General features: G+C 45.6%; 1 protein-coding gene across 1 annotated transcript in view; it reads left to right on the forward strand.

Annotated features, from left to right (window-relative positions):
• Window positions 1-13,270: 13,270 nt before the first annotated feature.
• The window catches only part of CEP120 (centrosomal protein 120), an 82,066-nt gene continuing 73,915 nt past the window's right edge, over window positions 13,271-21,421 (forward strand). The window contains exons 1-3 of the mRNA XM_060235529.1: window positions 13,271-13,558; window positions 18,303-18,459; window positions 19,155-19,269. Of these exons, the coding sequence (XP_060091512.1) occupies window positions 13,510-13,558; window positions 18,303-18,459; window positions 19,155-19,269 (321 nt within the window). The 5' untranslated portion in view covers window positions 13,271-13,509. The remainder of the gene's footprint in view (window positions 13,559-18,302; window positions 18,460-19,154; window positions 19,270-21,421) is intronic.

Here is a 21,421-nt window from a genome sequence, read left to right on the forward strand (position 1 = left end):
TGACATCGTGGCAACAATCAACAAGGATTCCACGTGGGAAGATAAAGCCAAGGAAATCGAGACCAAATGGAACCCTTATTTAGAATGGATCTCAGGAGAAACAAGGAAGGACATTCAGTGGAAGATCAAGACTTTGTGCCCTTGGCTGAGGGGGAAAGACTAAGAGAAGATGGGGAGGGTTGGGGGGGGAAGGGTTATTTGTATTTCCAACATTCATGCGTTGTAATGGTCAATTTTACAAGAGTCAATAAAACATAAAAATATTTTTTAAAAAAAGAAAAAGAAATGAGGTCCGGTAGAGCGCTCTGATCGACCAGCGATGGGATCCACATGGGATAGAATAGGAGCCTGGCTGTTGTCTGATCGGGAAATTGGTTGTGCAGATTATAATAAAGGTGTGTTGCAGATGGATTTAATGGTGAGTGTGACCACACCCTACGTCAGGTATCCATGCCATGCAATGGGAGATTCTTCTTGGGATTCTTCTCTTTTAACAGCTGAACTTTGGCAAAGACAATGTAATAAGCAGCGTCATTTTAAGCATCAATTTTTTTTCCTATCAAGACTAATTAAATCTACTTGCGCTGCCACATAAGCTATTTTCCTTGGCAAGATGCCAGGCCTGTGAAAAAGGACAAAGGGGACAGTTGTGTGTCTCACTCTACTGTTGACAACAATGCTACTTAGACAGAAATAGATAGAAGTAAGTCCAGCATAGCTTCCCTCTCTCCAGTGAGCCCTGTTACATTTAACACTGGAAAATCACTAGCAGACATACAAGGTCTCACTCACTGCATATTAGCATCTAAGCTATATTGTGTTACAGATCATCGTTCAACCTATGCCTAGAATGTGGACTGCAAAAACAAAAACAATCCTAAGGGAAAAGAGCTTGTCCAGCGGTGGCCAAACTTGCTTAATGTAAGAGCCACACAGATGTCAGATGTTTGAGAGCCACAAGATATGAATGAGGAAGGAAGGAAGGAAGGAAGGAAGGAAGGAAGGAAGGAAGGAAGGAAGGAAGGAAGGAAGGAAGGAAGGAAGGAAGGAAGGAAGGAAGGAAGGAAGGAAGGAAGGAAGGAAGGAAGGAAGGAAAATAGATGGGGAGGGAGACGTATAAAGAAAGCAACTTTAACTTTAAATGCCTTTCCAAGCTGCTGGCTGGTTTGGCTTTGAGAAGTGATTTAAAGAGGCACATGCCTTCTTCAAGCCAGCCAATAGAGTAGAGGGGGTTTCGAGAGCCACACAATATGTGTTAAAGAATCACATGTGGCTCCTGAGTCACAGTTTGGCCACCCGTGGGCTAGTCCTTTCTAGAATGGCCTTAAATTCATGTTTCAGTATGATGCTGTTGGGGTTTCTGCACTATAAAACTACTGCTTCTCTTTTAATAAACTGCTTAATCAAAGCCAAATGATGCAGTGCCCTGTATTTCATGACAGGCAGAGGAGAGACTCACGTAGCAAGAGTTGAAAGCCATGAAGAATTCATGAAGTTCAAAAGCTTAGTAAGCACTGAAAGAAATAGTTAGTTTGGCATGAAGCATTCCAAGCATTCCAAAACTCTGTCCCTGAAATACTACACCTAACAACAACAACAACCTTTATTGACATATCAACCATATCAGTGACAGAGGGGAAAAGAAAAAAACAATCCAGACCATCATGGCCCTATTTGCTAATACATTATTCTCCTCATAGATGCAAGGTACAAAAATTTGGCCACAGTCTCAATCACCATTTGGTTCCAAGTAGATAACAGAAAAAGGGTTTTACATTCATCAGTTTTCCCTGCTTGCTGTTTCAACAAGGGTTTAGTGAGTAAGAAACGAATATCAAGGTAATAACTGTAGTACAGAAAGATACATTCAAGGCTTTCTGTGTCCCGCCATACACCCAATAATAAAAACCTGTTATTTCATTTCAATGGGTGTTGCTGGCTTGCGGCTCACCTCTTCCGACCTGCCCTGCCGTCCATTCTTGCTTGGCTCCCCGTCCCACCGGCCTCCTATCCCTGACCTCCTTCTTCATCACTAGCCAATGAGAGGCCATGAAGGAGTGCCAGGCCGCATTGATGCCAGCTTGTGAAGGAGGGGGAGGAGCAAAGGTGGGGCAAAGCTGGGCTCACAAACTGATGCCAATGCAGCACCAGCTAGTGGCAAGGGCAGAGGTTGGGGTCACAACCCTGACTTTATCACTAGCCAATGGTGCTAGTGGCTCAAAGCCATGGAGGAGTACTGGGCCACATTGCTGGTCCAAAGTTCCCATCCCCCCGACCTCCATCCTCACCTGACTCCCCTCTCCCTGCAGCAAAGCAAGCCCAAGCCCCACTGCAAACCACCCCAGGAACCCACCCACCCACTTGTGAAGCTAGTTCTGCTATCTCCTCAATCTCCATCCTTCCCAAGGAGGGGCCTGCCCCACAGCCTGCCCACCATGCTCTGGAGTGCAGCCTAGGTCTCAGGTTTCAAACCACCTCAGAAACTCATCTATAGCAGCGCCCGCCTCACGGCCTCACTGGACCTCTTTATTTCAGTCTCTTCGGGGTATTTTACTTGTTTATTTGATGGGACCACAGCAGCTTTGTTTGTTCTTCCCACAAAATATAGGCTCTTGAGAACTTTAACTTAAACCACAGATTTATTGTAACACAAAGTTCTTAACTTGGGGATATGGGAGATAGTTACACAGGCTAATACGTTGTCCAGTTGTTTCAGGCTTTACATTCACTTTATCTTTTCTTTAGAGTTTCTCACAGTTACACAGTTCACAGTTTCCCTTTAACTCACTCTCCACCTCTAGCCAAGGTCTGGCCTCTTGGGATTGATGTGTCTAGTCTCACCCCTCGACTGGAGTCTCTCTCTCAGCCCTTCTTGGTGTCTCAGACCCACATCCACACCCTCATCCACCTCTCTAGATCCCTAGGTGTCTGTGACCGTTCAGGTCTTAACTGACTCACACACACACAGCCCTCTTGGCTGGTTTTGGTCGAGCTTGCAGCCTCTGGAAGTCTCTCCCGCCGCTGTCTCAAGCTCCTTCACAGGATCAGCTGTCCTCTCAGCCTCTCTGGTAGGCTCGAACTGACCCTCTCAGTCTCTGTCAGGCCACCACACTGACAGACCCCTCTGACAGGCTACAACTCTGTCACAGATCGACTGACTGAACCAAAGCCTCCTCAGCTTCCCTTTCTCCACTTCTTTTCCCTCCCTGAGAGCTCTGAGCACTTTGCCCCCACCCTCAGGTCACCTGACGCAGCCCTGTGCGTCTTCAGTTTATGGTTAACCCATTGCTTTCCGTCACATCATCCACCACCTGGCTCCACTAGCCCCCTCACCTCCATCTTTCCCTGCAAGGCTCATGGAGGAGTGTTGAGGGCATGACTCACCAGTTGGTGTTCTTGCAGGATTGGAAGGGTGCAGCAGGGTAGGAGAAATTGCTTGGTGGAGTTGGCCAGGTAGGCGAGTAGGACAGCACAGGCCAGCTGGCAGGCAGGAGAGGGCCTGGGCTCAGGCTGGGCTAGCAGCACCCCTTGGGTGACAGTGGCAGCACCTGGTCGAGGGTGGCTTCCAGTGCATGATCCCAGCTCTCAGCTCACTCCCAGTTCCCAGTTTGTGTTACCGGGCTTGCAGGCTCTACAGCTTCCTTGTACCACCATAAGGAAGGGTGCCAGGAGTGCATTTTATCTCACAAACAGCCTGTGAGTTAGGTTGGCCTGAATGTGTCATTGGCCCAAGGTCACCCAATGAACTTCATGGCACATTGCGGATTTAAACCTGGATCTCTTAGATTCTAGTCCAACACTCTAACCCACTGTTCCCCAACATGGCACCATGTAGGGTTGCCAGGTCCTCCTGGCAACTGGCAGAGGGTGCGAGGGCCTTACCAGGAACATGAGGAGGCCCACTAGGAGCATGAGGAGGACATTGTGGCAATGTCATTTGCACAGGATACCAGAAATGATGTCATCACAGTGTGCCACTGCAGCAATGCTCTGGTATTTGGTCAAAAACTCTGTGGTAAAAATGGCTTCTACCATTGAATATTTGCCCAAAAACTAGAGCATTACTGAAATGTCACCAATGAGATGTCACTTCTGGGACATATCAGAAGTAATGTCACCATATTGCTGGAGATGTAGTCTGGGCCTCAGTTCAGCCCCCCTGGAGCAGCACCTGTGCTGAATCCCTCATACACCATTTTCCTGACTGCAGCCTTTTCACTTAGAGTTGGTATGTTTCACGCTTCAGCCTTAGGATTTGAGGCTCATTCTTAGGGCCTCAGGTTGGCATGTTGATGTCTCAGGGCAATCAACTTGCCCACACACTAGATGGTATCTATGCCTGCTTGCTTTATGATTATATGTGCCATAGACTAGAGATTGGTGGCAGTGACTTGGTACTAACAGCCAATTACTGTATATTTTAAATTTAACACACAATTAATTTCTGTGTTATGATTTTATTTGTGTTTGTGATGAATGGACTATTATTTGTACATTCCATATGGTACAATTCTTAGTGGTAAAAGGCAATATAATTCAGTGTGATAAGTACCCACCTTGGTCTTAATTCTTAGTCCCCACCTCATGAATCACAAAGTTTGGGTGCTTGGTATCAGAAAATCTGACCTTCACTTCACTCCACTCACATGGAAAAAACAATGCAATTAAGAACACGCCTGGCAAGGACAACAGAGGAGCCTCTCCAAACAATATCTGGCTGCGCCCATAAATTGTTGGATATTATGCTACCATTGCATTCACACTGGGATTTTCCAGTGTGAACAAAAATCCAAGAGATGAGTGATTGCTATAGCATAGCAATAGTTTAATATTTCATGATGAATGGATGCTACTTTTTGATTTCTTTTCATGTAGGATAACTCAAACTAGAGCTGTTATGAAATAAACAGGCTGCATATCAGCAATTAGACCTTAAAGCAGAGGAATTCAAATAAGACACTGTGATGCTATTTCCCTGTAAAATCAAGATGTACATTGTGGGGAGGGGGGGGGGAAATATGGCACCAAACAGATACTCTTGGCTAAATACCACTAGCATTATTATACATTATTTATATATTTAAAATATTCATTACCTTAAACCAGTGGGCAATTGGCCCAAAATCACTTAAGTGTACAGAAGTGCTTTTGTTTTCCCAAGGATGACAAACAGAAAATGATATATTATGGAAGATGTATTTGATTCCTGGTTCCACTAGGTAACAAATAATTATATTGACTTTAGCAGAGCTCTTCACAGGTAGATGACTTCAGAACTGTGGTCATGCATTGTATGTGAAAGACATTTAAAGGGTGTTATTTAGCAAATTAAATTCTCTTTTGCTGCAGCTTGAGAAAAAATCAGTATAGGAAATGCTGAGATGATGAAAAAAGGAGAAATAAGAAGTACTGCCACAATACAATAGTGAATAAGTCACTGAACTGGAATAGCCAAACTGTGACTTCCAAAAAGTACCCAGCAGTCCAAAAAGAAATACATGTAGTTGAGACATCTACTCAGAAATGCAGATAGATTTTTTTAAAAGCTCACCCTTACAATAAAAAGCTCAGGACAGCATATAGAATTCTTCCCTCCCCCATTTTATATTCATAACTGACCTGTAAGATACTGACTGGCCCTGTGAGAAGTGGGATTTGAACTCAGATCTCCCCATTCCCAGGTCAACCACTATGCTATACTAGTTCCCACCAGATACTATTTTAAATTGCTCCCTATGGCAGTGGAGGCACCATAAAATAAAGTGGGGGAGAATGGGAAAATATATTTTGACAAGCAATCTGTGTCACACATACACAAATCAGAACATTTTCAGAACTTGTCTTCTCATTTTGTTCAGCAGCTGCCTACAAGTGCTGCCAATAGTGACGTAACAGTAGAGTAAGGTTGTTAAGATGGAGGAAACAATTTTCTAGAGCAGTATTTTTCCAGGCTTCCTTGCTTCTTCTCCCCCTAGTGTAATGAGAAAACATGCTTTGAGTTATTATGCAGAGAAACCGCTTTTCTCTGTGTACCTTCAAACCTACAAAATTCAACAGGTGACATTTTCTTCAGTATAGTGATGAGATGATATAAGGTTCATTCGCCACACTTCTGCTTGTCACAAAGGGTTGAAAGATACATGTGCACCACTGGAATAACGGAGGCAAGTATACTGGTATGTGAAACAGGAACTAAAAGTAAGTGAAGTGGTGGCGATGGGCAGTGTATGACTCCTTTCTTTCATCCATATTAAGACATGTTGGCCTTTGGCCACTCCTAAGTAATAGCCATTCATAGAGTGGCTAAAGACAACTGACTGGCTAAATACATGTATATGGTCCTATGATTTTATATTAACAATAAGCTGTTAAAAAGGCAAACCAAACACATATGTATATATAGAGCAATTTGCAGGAGAGTAGAGGTTGCTTCCCATTTAGAGTTCTGGGAAGTAGTATCATACATAATCAAAGGAAGAAGCACAAAACCATTGTGGGAGCAGGACACCTTTAGATGGCTAAGGACAGTAAAACTAAAGCTGTATCTGGTGCGAAGATTTCGTCTTTGATGCCATATGAAGAATACAGCCCAAGAGAAAGCATGAGAGGAAAGATGGGAAGTTTTTGTCAGTGTGAGATAACAATAAAAACACCCATGAAGGAGTATCAAACAAGCAATGAGAGATGCAGAAGTGCAGGAGGCAAGAAAGTTCAGGAGTTATAGCAGGTCATTCCTACAACCTGGAAAGCCATACTACATGAAAGCCATATGGCAAGTATAATATAGTGTGTTCAATGCATGGAGAAGAGATGAGGCAGCAGTGACCAAATCAAAGCTCTTTTATTAAGTACAGCATGGCAGTGGCTGAACTCAAGACTGAGGAAATGGGGCAACTATATACACTTCAATGTTAGGATGCCATTGGATCATTCAAACCAGTCAGGGGCCCATGATTGGAGCAGGGCAGCAGGGATTTGGATCCTACTACCCATTGTTCCTGAATCCCCAAGCTCAGTCCTATAGGCTCCAATGAGCCAGGCAGGAACCTATTAATACATACTATTGGTCTGTATACACAGCATCCCTCCCCCACCAGTCCACAAGCCTTAACAGACATAGTCCCAGAGGTAGGCAGGCTTGCGGTGCTCCCTTGTGAACTGCCTGAGCACTGGAGTGGGTGGAGGACCAGTCACAACTTCAGGCGTGGTGAGCAGAGGGGCTGGCAGTGTTGGGATCTCAGTTGGCAAGGCAGCATTCTCGGCCACCACCAACTCGGCCCTCGGGCCGGCAGCAAGGTCCTCGGTTTCAGCCGACTCGGTCGGTGAGGGCGAAGGTGCAGGTTGGTCATCAGGGCTATCTTCATAGCTCTCATCTTCCATGGTAGCCCAGGACCTCAGCTGGTCGATGTGCTGCCTAAGGGTGGACTCGCCCTCTGTGGTCACCTCATAGGAGACCAACCCTAAAACCCTGGTGACCCTGGCCAGAATCCAGGCTGGGCCTCCCCCAAAGTTCTTGGCATAAACCAAGTCCCCTGTATCAAACTTGCAGGGCACACGGAGTGCCTCCGAAAACTCCTGCAAGTCCAGGGCTTGGTCCGGGTGTAACCGGTCTAATAGGGTGGACACCCGCCAGCCCATTAAGAGCTCTGCCAAGCTTCAGCCGCAATGATGCAATTATATTATTATCATCACAAACCAAAATTCATTAAATGTCCATAGAAAAATCAAAGTTATTTCACACCACTCTCGTAAGGTAGTACTTTCAAAATCAAGATGTTATTTCACATCACTCTTGTAAGGTAGTACTTTACAGTCCACTGTCTCAGTTCTCCTTTGCTTGAAAGATGCAGACAGTACCACACTTGTATATGATTCCTCCTATGGGTAGCAGACCGAAGTCTGACAGGTGGGGTGCCTACACAGGTCCTAGGTTCAGTTCTGTGTTTCGTTCACCTTCCACTGGCCGCTTTCTTTTAGCTTTGGAACCCGTGATAAAGGCAATTGCTGTCTACGTCTTTCAAGCAAAGGAGAACTGAGACAGTGGACTGTAAAGTACTACCTTACAAGAGTGATGTGAAATAACATCTTGATTTTGAAAGTACTACCTTACAAGACTGGTGTGAAATAACTTTTTGATTTTTCTATGGACATTTAAGGAATTTTGGTTTGTGATGATAATAATATAATTGCATCATTATGAAATAAATTGCTTAAGCATTTATTTGCAACATAAAAAAGCAGTGGTTTATTTCTAGTGCTTGCTAATCAGTACACTGCAGTTTCCGGTTTGCCCAAGCTTCAGCCAGAGGCAGTACAGGGGATGGAATGCTGGGCCAAAAGTAATTCGGCAAGGTGGGCCTCCCAGTCCCCATGAATGATGCAGTGAAGCGATTCTTTAATTGTCTGCACCATCCTTTCTGCCTGGCCATTTGTGGCTGGGTGGAAGGGGCTGACCTGATGTGTCTGATCAGGTTTTCGGCACCAAAGTCTTGGACTCACCCAAAGTGAAAGCTGTCTCATTGTCCGAAACGAGGGTGTCCGGCAGGCCGTGCATGGTGAAAGCCTGGCGGAGGGCTCCGATGGCAGCTCAGGAGGAAGCAGATGCTACAGGGACTACATCCAACCACTTGGAGTGGAAATCCATTATAAGGAATAGTTTGTCCCTGGAAGGGCCCTGCAAAATCTAGATGCAGGCGGGACCAAGGGTTGCGGGTGGATTCCCAATGCTGAACTGGGGTTCAAGGTGGTGCCAGTCGGGTCTCCTGGCAGGGTTGGCAACAGGCATAATCAATAGCATAATTGATCCTGGGCCACCAAATATAGCTACGGGCGAACACCTTCATCCACATGATCCCCGAATGGGTCTCAAGCAGTGCGGTTAGGACTCGCTGATGCAGGGCCAGGGGCCCCACCACCCTACTCCTCCACAGAAGGCATATCTTACCAAATGTTTGTCCTGGTGGGACACATATGCTGTAAAATCCAGGCTCACTCAACTGGTGGGCCATCCCCTCCACACCCAGTCCAAAACACGGGAGAGGATCTGGTCTTTGGATGACATGAAAGCAATGTTCTTGGTGTGGGCTGGCCTGTCTGGAAGGGACTCGAGGATGAGGATCTGGTAGGCCAGAGTAGGATCTAGGTCTGCTGATGGCAATGGCAGGCGACTCAAGGCGTCTGCATGGCCCATAGCCTTCCCCGGCCAGTACTGAAGGGCGTATCGGTACCTGACCAGGAAGACGGACCACCGCAAGACCCAGGGCAAGAGCATCTGGGGTGTCTGGCAATCAGAGACAAATAGGCCGAGCAGGGGTTTATGGTCCGCCAGGATGGTGAAGGGCCAGCCGTAGAGGTAATCATGAATTCTTTTTTTTACCCCCACCACTATTGCCAGACCCTCTTTGTCTATTTGCGTGTAGTTGCACTTAGGTTTTTGCAATGTCCTAGAATAGTAAGCCACTGGGACCTCATGGCCATCTGGCAGCACATGGGCCAGGACGGCACCCACCTCATAAGAGGAGGCATCGCAAGCCAAAACTACGGGCAGCCGTTCATCAAAATACGACAGCAGACAATTAGAGGTTAGGAGGTCCTTTACCACCTGGAAGGCAGTGGCTGTTGGTGGCCCCAAACCCAGGGAGCCCATTTGTCTAAAAGCCGGTGGAGAGGCTTGGCCATGGTTGCCTTGTGGGGGAGGAAGGCGTGGTAAAGTTGGAGAGGCTGAGGAATGCCTGTAGCTTTGCCTTGTTGGTGGGGGCCAGAGCGTCGCAGACGGCCTTGATCTTGTCCTGTGCTGGGGTGGATCCCGCTAGCATCTACTGTGTAGCCCAGAAAGTCAATTTTCGGGACCGCCAAGAGGCACTTTTCCTGCTTAACCTTCAGGCCTGCCAACTCAAACCGTTGGAGCACTGCGTGGAGGCAGAAGGCAAACTCGTCTTCGGTGGCGGCGGCAATCAGCACATTGTCCAAAAATGGCTGGACCCCAGGGGTGCCTTTTAAAAGAGAGCCCATTAAGTTTTGAAAAATCCCCAGGGCCATGCTGACCCCAAACTGGAGGCGCTTGACTTGGAAAGTGCCCCAGTGCGTCACTATAGTTTGGGTCTTGGCTGTGGGAGATGCTGATAAGCCTGGGCCATATCCAATTTGCCAAAAATTTTGGCCCCTGCCAGTGAAGCCAGGACATGGCTGACTACAGGTACCGGATAGGCATAGCCCTGCAGCACCTTATTGATTGTGCATTTGTAGTCTGCACAGATGTGGACACTCCCGTTGGGTTTCAGTGGGGTGATGATGGGAGTCTCCCATCGTGCATTGGCAACTGGCTCTAAGACCCCATGCGCCAAGAGCTGATCGAGTTCCCCTTCGATCTTAGGCATAAGGGCGAAGGGAGCCCGCCAGGACTTCAGCCTTATGGGCTGCACGTTGGGGTTCTACTGCAGGGACACTGGAGGTTGCTGGGCGTGCTCACCAGGATCCCATCCTCGTCGCCAGTATAATATAGTGGGTTCAACGCATGGAGAAGAGACGAGGCAGCAGTAATCAAAACAAAGCTCTTTTATTAAGTATAGCATGGCAGTGGCTGAACTCAAGACTGAGGAATTGGGCTAACGGGGCCAACTATATACACTTCAAGGTTCCCGTCTTAGGACGCCATTGGATCATTCAAACCAGCAGGGCAGCAAGGATTTGGATCTACTGCCCATTGTTCCTGAGTCCTCAAGATAGATAGATAGATAAATTTATTGTCATTGTTCTCAACAAAAAGAGAGCAACGAAATGAGGTGCTCTTCCACAAACATACCAACACATCAAACACACATATTCATAAACCATTTAAAATACATCTAAAACCATTTAAACCATTTAAATACATCTAAAACAGATAAACATTCATAAAACCATTTAAATACATCTAAAACAGATAATCCTTCATAACCCTGCATTTAACCTAACCACAGCACTTGGATAGAAACTGTCCTTAAATCTGTTTGTCCTAGCCTTCAACACTCTATATCGTCTACCTGACGGTAAGATCTCAAATAGCAAATGGCCCAGATGTGAAGGGTCCCTTAGGATCATTTGTATCTTCCTTTTACATCCCATATTATACAGATCCACCAATGAGGGGAGAGAACATCCACAAATCTTTTGTGCTCTTCTCGTCGCTCTTTGGAGCACCCTTCTCTCTGCTTCCGTGCAGCTCCCAAACCACACGCAGAGGCAATAAGATAAAATGCTCTCAATGGAACTACGATAAAAGGCAACCAGCAAGCTCAAGCTCAGTCCTACAGGCTCCAATGAGCCAGGCAGGCACCTATTAATACATACTATTGGTCTGCATATATAACAGCAAGCTAGGGTTTCTTCCAGATGTGTTATCAAAGGGTAGGCTTCCCAATCCCCAGATCCCAGCGGGGGATCCCACAGTTTTACAGGCTTCTCCCCGCCCCCAGCCAGCTGGCCAGTGGGAGAAGCCCTGCCCCCACAGTCACCTCTAGAGCTCTGGCAGGTTTAGAAACCTGCGAACAGGTTCGTTTTTAAAATATGTGCCTTTAAAGTTGAGCAGGAAACAGGAAGCGCTTCATTGAGAAGGGTCAACAGCAGTTTCGTCAGAGCACAGACCCTCCATTTATTTTGCTTTCGTTTTCAGAGCAAGTAAAGTTGTGGAGGAACCAGACCCAGGAAGTGTGTGTGTGTGTGAGAAAGGGAGGCTGCAGGGGATTCCCTGGTTTGGAGCTCCTCCCCCCACTTCAGAAAGTGGGAGTGGGGGGATGTCTACTGGGCACTATTATTTTCTATGGAGAACAATTCCCATAGGGAATAATGGGGAATTGATCCACCAGTATCTGGGGCTCGGGGGGGGGGGTGTTCTTTGAGATAAAGGCACCAAATTTGTAGCACTGCATCTGATGCCTTTCCTCAAAACACCCTTTAAGTTTCAAAAGGATTGGACCAGGGGGGCAATTATATGAGCCCCTAAAGAAGGTGCCCCTATCCTTCATTATTTCTAATGGAGGGAAGGCATTGAAAAGGTGTGCAGTCCTTTTCAATATGATGGCCAGAACTCCCTTTGGAGTTCAATTGTACTTGTTTCAACCTTGCTCATGACTCCATCCCCAATGTCTCCTGGCCCCACCCCAAAAGTCCCCAGATATTTCTTGAATTGGACTTGGCAACCCTATCAAAGGGTGTCATCTTAAATTGGCATGTAAGTTATAGGTATATTAAATAATAAAATATTTTGAGATATAACACAGGGTGGGGGAGTCATCTTGCACTCAGGGTCATAAGGTTGCTCAGGGACAGCAAGTGAAGAGAAAATAGCAGAAGACCAAGCACAGATAATAGATCTCAACAGAGAGAGGATTGGCAAAGATAGAGTTTCTCCTGTACACAAGAATTACAAGTAATGTGTAACTGAGAACGAAATACGTCTTTAACTGGGGGAAAGACAGAATTACATTTTTAATGCTTAATTCAGCTTCAATTTTTTTTAATTCACTAAATATTTAACCTTAGTTCTTAGATTACCAGGAACATAATATTAGTGTATGGTATATAAAAAGAAGACACCAACAGCTATTTCTCTGGTCTAGGGACAGGGGAGATGACTCTACACTGCAAACCATCCCATTTCAAAGACGATGCTATAAGGTCGCCTCCATACTCGACGGGAGACAAATGGCGGTGCCTGAGTTACTTACTCTCAGCATTCCACAAAGATACATTTGCCTATCATTCTCCAATCCTTCATTGTTCGCCCCCCCCTCCCAGAATTAAACCCAAACAAATGGTAATCATGTAAATTTAAACTTGTTATTCCTGTTTGGTCCTTGAATCCGTTAAGCACCTTCATTATGTTGTATGCTAATTTACTTCTCCCCCTCTACCAGTATGGACTGGTAACTTCCATTTCACTGCGTCTGAAGAAGTGTGTGTGCAAACGAAAGCTTATACCTGTACCTTCAGTAAAACTTTATTGGTCTTTAAAAGTGCCAGTGGACTCTAACTTTGTTCAGCTGTGCATACTGTAATTCAACCTTACCCTACCAATCCGGCCCTCCGCACCTAGCGCCCACGTGGGCAGCGACCTGTCCCCTTCCACATACCCGCGAAATCTGCTGCAACGCCGACAGATGACGCTGCCGCAGATTCATTTCCCTGACGTTCACGCCTCTGAATCGCCATAGAGTGCAAAAGACAAGGAATTTTTTTTTGAATAGGGTTGATCCGGAAGCGATTGGCTCTTCCGAAAGTGCCGTTCTCTATCCGTCCTTCTCAATCTCTGTGTCTCCTCCAGCGCCAGCCATACGCCTCCTGGTTGCTAAGCGGCGGAGCAGGTGCTGAAACCAAATTTGAAGCGCCAAAAGATACCCGGCCGGCGGGATCAGCGAGTCGCTTGCTAGGTTTGATGTTGGGACCCGACGCGGAAGGGCAATCTTGGACTTGGCGATCCTCTAGAGCAGAGACCTCCGTGGCCCCTTGGCTGGCAGCTGGCCTGCCTGGAAAATGGGCTCCAAGTCCGACCAGCTTCTGATTGTGGTTTCAGTCCTAGAAGGTAAATGACAGAGAAGTTCCCTTTGGAAAGGCCGGGTGGGCGAAAGAGAAGGAACAGGCGTCTGGCGCTTACGGTACCTGTGAATGATCTCCCGGATGTAGGTCCGAGTGATTGTCTTTGGATGATCCTGAGCAGTACTAAATGCAAAATCAGCAAAAAGAGATGATTCACTAAAGCACCTTCTTTAGAGCAGACGGAAGCTTTCCAGTTATCCCGAATGCCAGATGAAGTATTCTACATAACCTGAAGGTTTCTTTACTCTTGAATGAGTTTGGAGATCCTCGGTTGCTTATTTCCGTTCCCTAGCACAGCATCTTCAGCTCAGGTCTTCTTAAAATGTGTGCGAATGATAAGAGCATTCCTGAATATGTCTACAGTACATCTTTTTTTAATGGTGGCAACCCTCTCCTTCTCCAACATAGTAGTGTAAGGCCGAACTGTTTGGCAGTCTTGAACACCAGTTTCCTTTTAGAAATTTTTCTCTGGTCATCACTGAGTTAAAATTAGTAAAAAAATTCCATATGATTAAAGTAAAACATAGAGAGTCTCTATGGGTATAGCTAGCAGAGGGAAAAATAAGTATTGTATTTCTACTCATTCTTCAGTTGTGTTTTCCTGATCGTTGGCGGCTCCACAGATATCAAAACAAATGGCTCAGTTCTATGAATGCTTACTTAGGAATTCACATGCATTTACTACCAAGTAACTGCATGGATTGCAGCCCCAGTGTATGTTTATATTCAAAGGGTTTCATAGCTCAAAGCCAGTTTTGCTATAATCCATTTTTGCTATGGATTGGTTGGTGTAAGGATTCCTTAAAAATCAGCCATTCCTTCTCCCCCCCTTTGATAGTTCTGTTCTCTAATGCAGGTCTATGGGAGATGTACCTCAGAATAGCTTTGCAGCATTTAGGCCAGCTTCTGTAATATGCTTAGAAATCCAAGATCATTCTGAAACATTACATCTTGTCATAGTCTTCTTTCTGTGGAGTAACATTAGTTCTGCTTTTACCCTAAGCCACATGCATAGGCTATAAGGCAGAATCTATAGACATAAAACTGGTTTCTTGTTGGGAAATCCCAGTTCCCTGATTGGGTGGGACTGCACTGCATCAGTCTTTGGCCCGTCAAACTATCAGTCAAGAGTACTTGCATACCAATGGTTCAGCCTGCGCCTCTCTCCCGCCTGAGTGGCTGTTGCTAGCCAACAAAGCTGATTCTCTCAGTGAATGCAACCAACCTTAGTTCTGGCAGTTACTGGCTATCCCTTCTCTCCCATTGACTGAGCCACCTGTTGCACCGATTAACAGATCAGAGAAAGAAACCCTAACCTAGAATGACAGAGGGAGAAGGCGGCAAACAAGCCAGAGAAAAGCTTCCTTTGATTGAAGAAGAATTGCAGATTTATACCCCGCCCTTCTTTCTGAATCAGAGACCCAGAACAGCTCACAATCTCCTTTATCTTCTTCCCCCACAACAGACACCCCGTGAGGTGGGTGGGGCTGAGAAGGCTCTCACAGCAGCTGCCTTTTCAAGGACAACCTCTGCCAGAGCAATGGCTAACCCAAGGCCATTCCAGCAGCTGCAAGTGGAGGAGTGTGGAATCAAACCCGGTTCTCCCAGATAAGAATCCATGCACTTAACCACTACACCAAACTTGGCTGAGAACTCCTTTGGAAAGGGGAAAAAATGGTGTCCTGTGCCAACAGACCAAATACACATAGAGAGAGAGAGAGACTGAAGTCCTGTGCTTAAGGCCAACAACATCATTAGAGAGAGACTATTGGTCTGAAAGGTCTCACTACAGGCCTCTGAGGCAGAACTCACTGGGGCCAGTCCTGACAAATCCTGCCATTTCCAGGTTCTGTGGTGGAGTGAGGAGGGCAGAGGATTTAGGGCTTCAGAGTGGGGCCTACCAGACCGAGGTTCTGGCTGTGGGAGATGACTGGGTGATTTTGGACCAGTCACAGATTTTCAGTCTAACCTACCTCATGGGGTTGTGAGAGGAGAATGATGTAAGCTGCCTTGGTCCCCCCCCCCCCCCCACACTGTGGAGAAAGACAGCTTATGTAGAGGCTGCAAGGAGAGGGAAGGCGGTGGAAATCTGAAGTCAGAGGGTCAGATAAAAGGAAGGAGATAGGGTTGCCAGCTCTTTAAGAAATTTCTGAATATTTAAGGGGTGGGGCCTGGAGAGGGTGGGGTTTCAGACAGGTACAATGTCATTTCCCCTGGGGAATCACTGTTGCCAATCTCCAGGTGATTTCTGGAGATCACTCAGAATTACAACTGCTCTCCAGTTAGCAGAGATCAGCATCTCTCGAGGTGGGGGGAAGTGAATGCCTTCAATTGGGTGGGTGGGAAGATGGCAAAGGTGGCGGGTGAGTGAATACCAAGAGTTGTGGGTGGGTGGGAAGACAGTTGGGTGTGGGTGAGTGAATGGGGGGGGGTAGTGGCATGCCAAGAGTGCAGAGTAGTTAAGAGGAAGAAGTGTTTTGGGTGGGTGGTATTAGGATAGGGGGTGAGAAGACACCAAGGATGAGGGGGAAGTGAATGCCTTCACGTGGGTGGGTGGGAAGACAGCAACAATGGTAGGCACTCTCCCAGAGCCTCTTTCTAGAGGGGGCCATTTTTTTAAACACAGCAGAACCAGTGCAATTTGCCCAGTACCAGGGCCCAGCACTTCTGTTACTCCTGGATACTATCATTTCACTCCCAGAACACTTCTGCTACTCCAGTGAGCTGTCGTTCCACTTGGGAGGGCTGTCATTCCAGTCCCAGAGCACTAATTCTATTTCTAGGGTCATCTTCCACCTTGGGACCTGTTATTCCAGCCCCAGACCAGTTTGTCTGAAGATGATGATGATATTGGATTTATATCCCGCCCTATACTCTGAATCAGAGTCTCAGAGTGGCTCACAATCTCCTTTACCTTCTCTCCCCACAACAGACATCCTGTGAGGTCGGTGGGGCTGAGAGAGCTCTTACAGCAGCTGCCCTTTCAAGGACAACTCCTACAAGAGCTATGGCTAACCCAAGGTCATTCCAGCAGCTGAAAATGGAGGAGTGGGGTATCAAACCTGGTTCTCTCAGATAAGAGTCCGTGCACTTAACCACTACACCAAACTGGATCCAGAGACATTAATTTACAGTTGACTTTGTATTTTCATTGGAACTATTTTGTGCTGTGATGAACATATGAACATATGAAGCTGCCTTATACTGAATCAGACCCTTGGTCCATCAAAGTCAGTATTGTCTACTCAGATTGGCAGTGGCTCTCCAGGGTCTGAAGCTGAGGTTTTTCACACCTACTTGCCTGGACCCTTTTTAGTTGGAGATGCTGGGGATTGAACCTGGGACCTTCTGCTTACCAAGCAGATGCTCTACCACTGAGCTACCATCCCTCCCCAATGTATGTATGTGTGATGTATGTAAATAGAGCCCATGCAAGTCAGTTGGCACTTCTGGCTCCCATTGTTTCCAGTGGGCAATCCTGTCATTCCTTTTACTGTATCCCCTCAGTAAAACCCAGCACCATTTTGACAATGCCAGCATAGCAGGACTGATGTGAAGCACAGAATCACACTCCAAGTGGGGAGTTTGCAAGCCCAGCAGGTCCAATGCTTACTGGGTGATTTTGGACCAGCCACACACTTCTGGCCTAATCTACCTCACAGGGTTGTTGTGCAGATCAAAGTGGGGAGAGGAGAATGATGTAAGATGCCTTGGCCCCCACCCCACTATGAAGAAAAACTGTCTTTTGCCTATATAGAGGGGGAGGTGATAGAAACCTGAAGTCAGAGGCATTTTATGTCAGAGGGGCAGATAAAGGGAAAGAGATAGGGTTTCCAACTCCCAGTTAGGAAATTCCTGGAGATTTAAGGGGTAGGCCCTGGAAAGGGTGGGGTTTAAGGAAGGTTGGGACTTCAGACAGGTACAATGGAGCAGAGGTCCATCAGTAGCTATTAGCCACTGTGTGTGTGTGGGGGGGGGGGTGTTTATTGGCCACTGTGTGATACAGAGTGTTGGACTGGATGGGCCATTGGCCTGATCCAACATGGCTTCTGTTATGTTCTTATGTTCTTAATAACATTTCTTCCTGGGGAATCACTGTTGTCAATATCCAGGTGGCAGCTGGAGATCATTCAGAATTACAACTGCTCTTCAGATGGCAGAGACCAGCATCCCTTGAGATGGGGGGAGTGAATGCCTTCAGTTGGGTGGATGGGAAGATGGCAAGGAGGAAGGCACTCACCCAGAGCCTCTTTCTAGAGCCTGTTGCATTTTTCTTCACAATGGGCCTTATTCCTAATAAATACATAAAATGCAGTAGATTATTTAAAAGGCCTCTTTTTTTGTCCATAACATAAATTACCTCATCCTCTTTAAATCCTAGAGCCTTTGTTAGACAATATAAGATGCTAGAGTTAACTTGTGTGAACTGGGACTGACAACCTTTAAGTCAGTTTTAGTAATTTTCATGCCCTTTCAGGATCAACTAAGTGTTTGCTCTTGTGATATATTGTACTGGAGAGATTATGTTACATCCCCTAACATTTGGGTGCTTTTATGAATGCTTGTTTCAGCTTTGCAGACCAGTCTGAAATTTATTTTGATCCTAATGAATTAAAATGAAGGCAGCAGGATTTGCTTCTGAGTATACATGTTTAGAATTGAGTGATTAGATTACTCTTAGTAGTTTATGCAATTAATTCCAGTTAAACGTAGGTCTTTCTTTTTTCCAGGGCGTTATTTTCCTAAACGTCCAAAGCATAAGCTTGTGGTAGAAGCCAAGTTTGATGGTGAACATCTAGCTACAGATCCTGTTGATCATACAGATCAACCTGAATTTGCCACAGAATTGGCTTGGGAGCTGGACAGGAAAGCACTTCATCAGCACAGGTTACTTTCTTAGTGTTTTAAATTATCTTTTCAACTGAAAATATGGTATTCTATCTTCAACTTATGGTGAACTTTGTGTATCATAATTATAGTAGACTGTACTTTAAAAAAACAAAGGATGAATCATAGGTTTCTGGGAGTGAACTAGGGCAGTCACTGAAAAGAGCCATCTTTGTTGCCCTGTGTCTTGGGTCTTTCTTCCTTGAATACAGTAATTGGTATTATTTGTCTGGAGCCCATTGCATAGATAGAAGCTTTGTGTTTGTTATCTTTTTCATAGACATGAGATTAGATTGTAAAATCAATATATTTTTGTTTGGTATTGCTGTTTTGCCTTTCCCAAGCTTGCTGTTAATTTGCTAAATGTGCAAAAACTTCACAAGGCGTGCATACTAGCAGGGAACCACAAACGTTTTGTTTTTTTTTTGCCATCAAGTCACAGCTGATTTATGGTGACCCTGTGGGATTTTCAAAAAAAGGGATGTTGAGAGGTGGTTTGCCATTCCTTGCCTCTGTGTTCTGACCCTGGACTTTCTTTGTGGTCTCCCATCCAGATGCTAACCACAGTTGACCCTGCTTGGCTTCTGAGATCTGACAAGATCAGACTACCCTGGACTATCCAGGTTAGGGCACAAACTGATAAACATATTTACAAATCTCTCCTCAAATTAAATTGCATTTTAATTTTCTTGCAGGTTACAGCGTACACCTATCAAGTTACAGTGTTTTGCTTTAGACTCTTTGACTTCTATGAAGGAGATTGTAGGTTATATAGTACTAGATTTAAGAGCTGCTCAGGAGAAGAAGCAGGTATTATTTACATTGTGATTTTAAGAAATCATTGTTTGATATCAAATATCCCAGCATGATTTTTTAAAAATGATAAATCAAATAGCAAAATTTTAACTGAGGTGTACAATTTCAGACTTGGCATATCACTTCATGTTGACTGGTCAAATAAATGGATACTAACACATTAAAAATGCATACCATAGCAAACTAGTCATATTGGAGAGAAGGCTTAACAGACTAGATCCCTTCTATTCTGCAAAGGAGATTATTGGGAGACCATGGACCCATCACACTTTCTCAGCTTACCTTTTTCACATGGTTGATAAAATGGGAGTAATATTTTCTGCCAAAATGAAACTGGGAATAATTTTATTTTTGTATTGAAGAAAGCACTGTCATGAGTACCCCCCTCATTCTGAAGGGATACATGCCAGACATGGCATTAATGAATTTCTGTTGTGGCAGCAGAAAGATTTCCATGAACAGATGAAAACACAGTTGAGTGTAGAATTCTAGCCCAATTCCAATATGCAGAAGAGTGCCTGTTTGTTGCTGTGCTCATGGACCCCTATACACCTGACCATGTAGGGTGGATATAACTTGGTACGTGGGTGATTTCTGTGGGTTATCCTTTTGACAAAGGAGGGAATATCCATGCGTACCCGCAGGTATTGCTGGGTTACTTCTGTCTTGGTCTCTTGCTTTTTTTTTTTTTAAAAAAGCAAATAATAATAATAATAAATTTATTTTTGTATCCCGCCCTCCCCTGCCAAAGGCAGGCTCAGGGCGGCTCACAGGACATGGTATAACCATGATTTCAATAAAATACAATCAGTACAATAAAACAGATTAAAATACAGTTGAATTACATTTGTAAAGTTAAACATTAGATAAAACAGCCATTATGAGTTATTAATTAAGGTGCTACAATTCAGAAACATGTATAGGATGGCTAGAAGTCAATTTAGCCAGGTTCCATCTTAAAAGCGAGCTGAAAGAGGGCGGTTTTGCAAGCCCTGCGAAACTGATTCACCTCGCACCTCCTCTGGGAGTTGATTCCACCATCAGGGGGCCATTGCTGAGAAAGCTTGCTCCCTTGTTGTTTTCAATCTAGCCTCTCTTGGTCCAGGGATTTTTAAAAGATTTTGGGAACTGGATCTCAGTGCTCTCTGGGGAACATATGGGGAGAGGCGGTCCCTAAGGTAGGCAGGTCCTCGGCCATATAGGGCTTTAAAGGTAATAAGACTGTCTCCGTACCATGGCCCGGGCGGAAGCCGGACTGGCATGGGTCTAAGGTGGAAGCGTCATCCAGAAAGTCCTGTAACTGCACCGCCACAGCCCTCTATAATTTTGCCCCAAAAGGGCAAGTTTGAGACCGGCCAGTAATGAGCCAATTCGGCCGGGTCTGATGTAGCCTTTTTCAGGAGAGGGCGGACCACTGCCTCTTTCAGGGGTGTTGGAAAAGAGCCCTCTGAAAGATATCTATTTATGATGTCCCGTATAGGACATCTTAGCTCCTCCTGGCAGGCCGTAATTAGCCAGGAGGGGCATGGGTCCAGATTGCAAGTTGTTGGTCGTGCAGTGCCAAGGATTCTGTCAACTTCCTCCAAGCTGAGTGGGTCGAAGCAGTCCAGGGTCAAATCAGAAGACACGCATTGGGCCTTGAGTTCACTTACTGTATCTAAATTGGCAGGGCAGTCGCGGCGGAGCGACTGGATCTTGTCTGCAAAAAATTTCGCAAAAGCCTCGCTGCCTATCTCCAATTCCTTGACATTTGGATTGCCCTGTGGCAATGCAGTGAAATTCCGATTCTGTTTTGATTTAACTAACTGGGGGAATTGCCTCTAGGATTGCCAGGTCTGTGTTGGAAAATACCTGGAGACTTGGGAGATGAATCTGGGAGAGGGCAGGGTTTGGGGAGAGGAGGAGCCTCAGCATGGTACGATGCCATGCAGTGCATCCTTCAAAGTAGCCATTTTCTCCAGGGGAACTGATCTCTTTCAGTTGGAGATCAGTTGTAAAAGTGAGAGGAGGCTGGCAATCCTAATTGCCTCAGTGGAATAAATCAAAATCCTCCCATGAACAATTGACATATTTCACATGTAGTGCAGTGATGTGTTGGCTTTGTGTTAATTATAAGTTTTAATAGTTCTGTAGTTTATTTGTAACC

This window comes from Heteronotia binoei, chromosome 4, assembly GCF_032191835.1.
Source record: "Heteronotia binoei isolate CCM8104 ecotype False Entrance Well chromosome 4, APGP_CSIRO_Hbin_v1, whole genome shotgun sequence".
Lineage (NCBI taxonomy): Eukaryota > Metazoa > Chordata > Lepidosauria > Squamata > Gekkonidae > Heteronotia > Heteronotia binoei.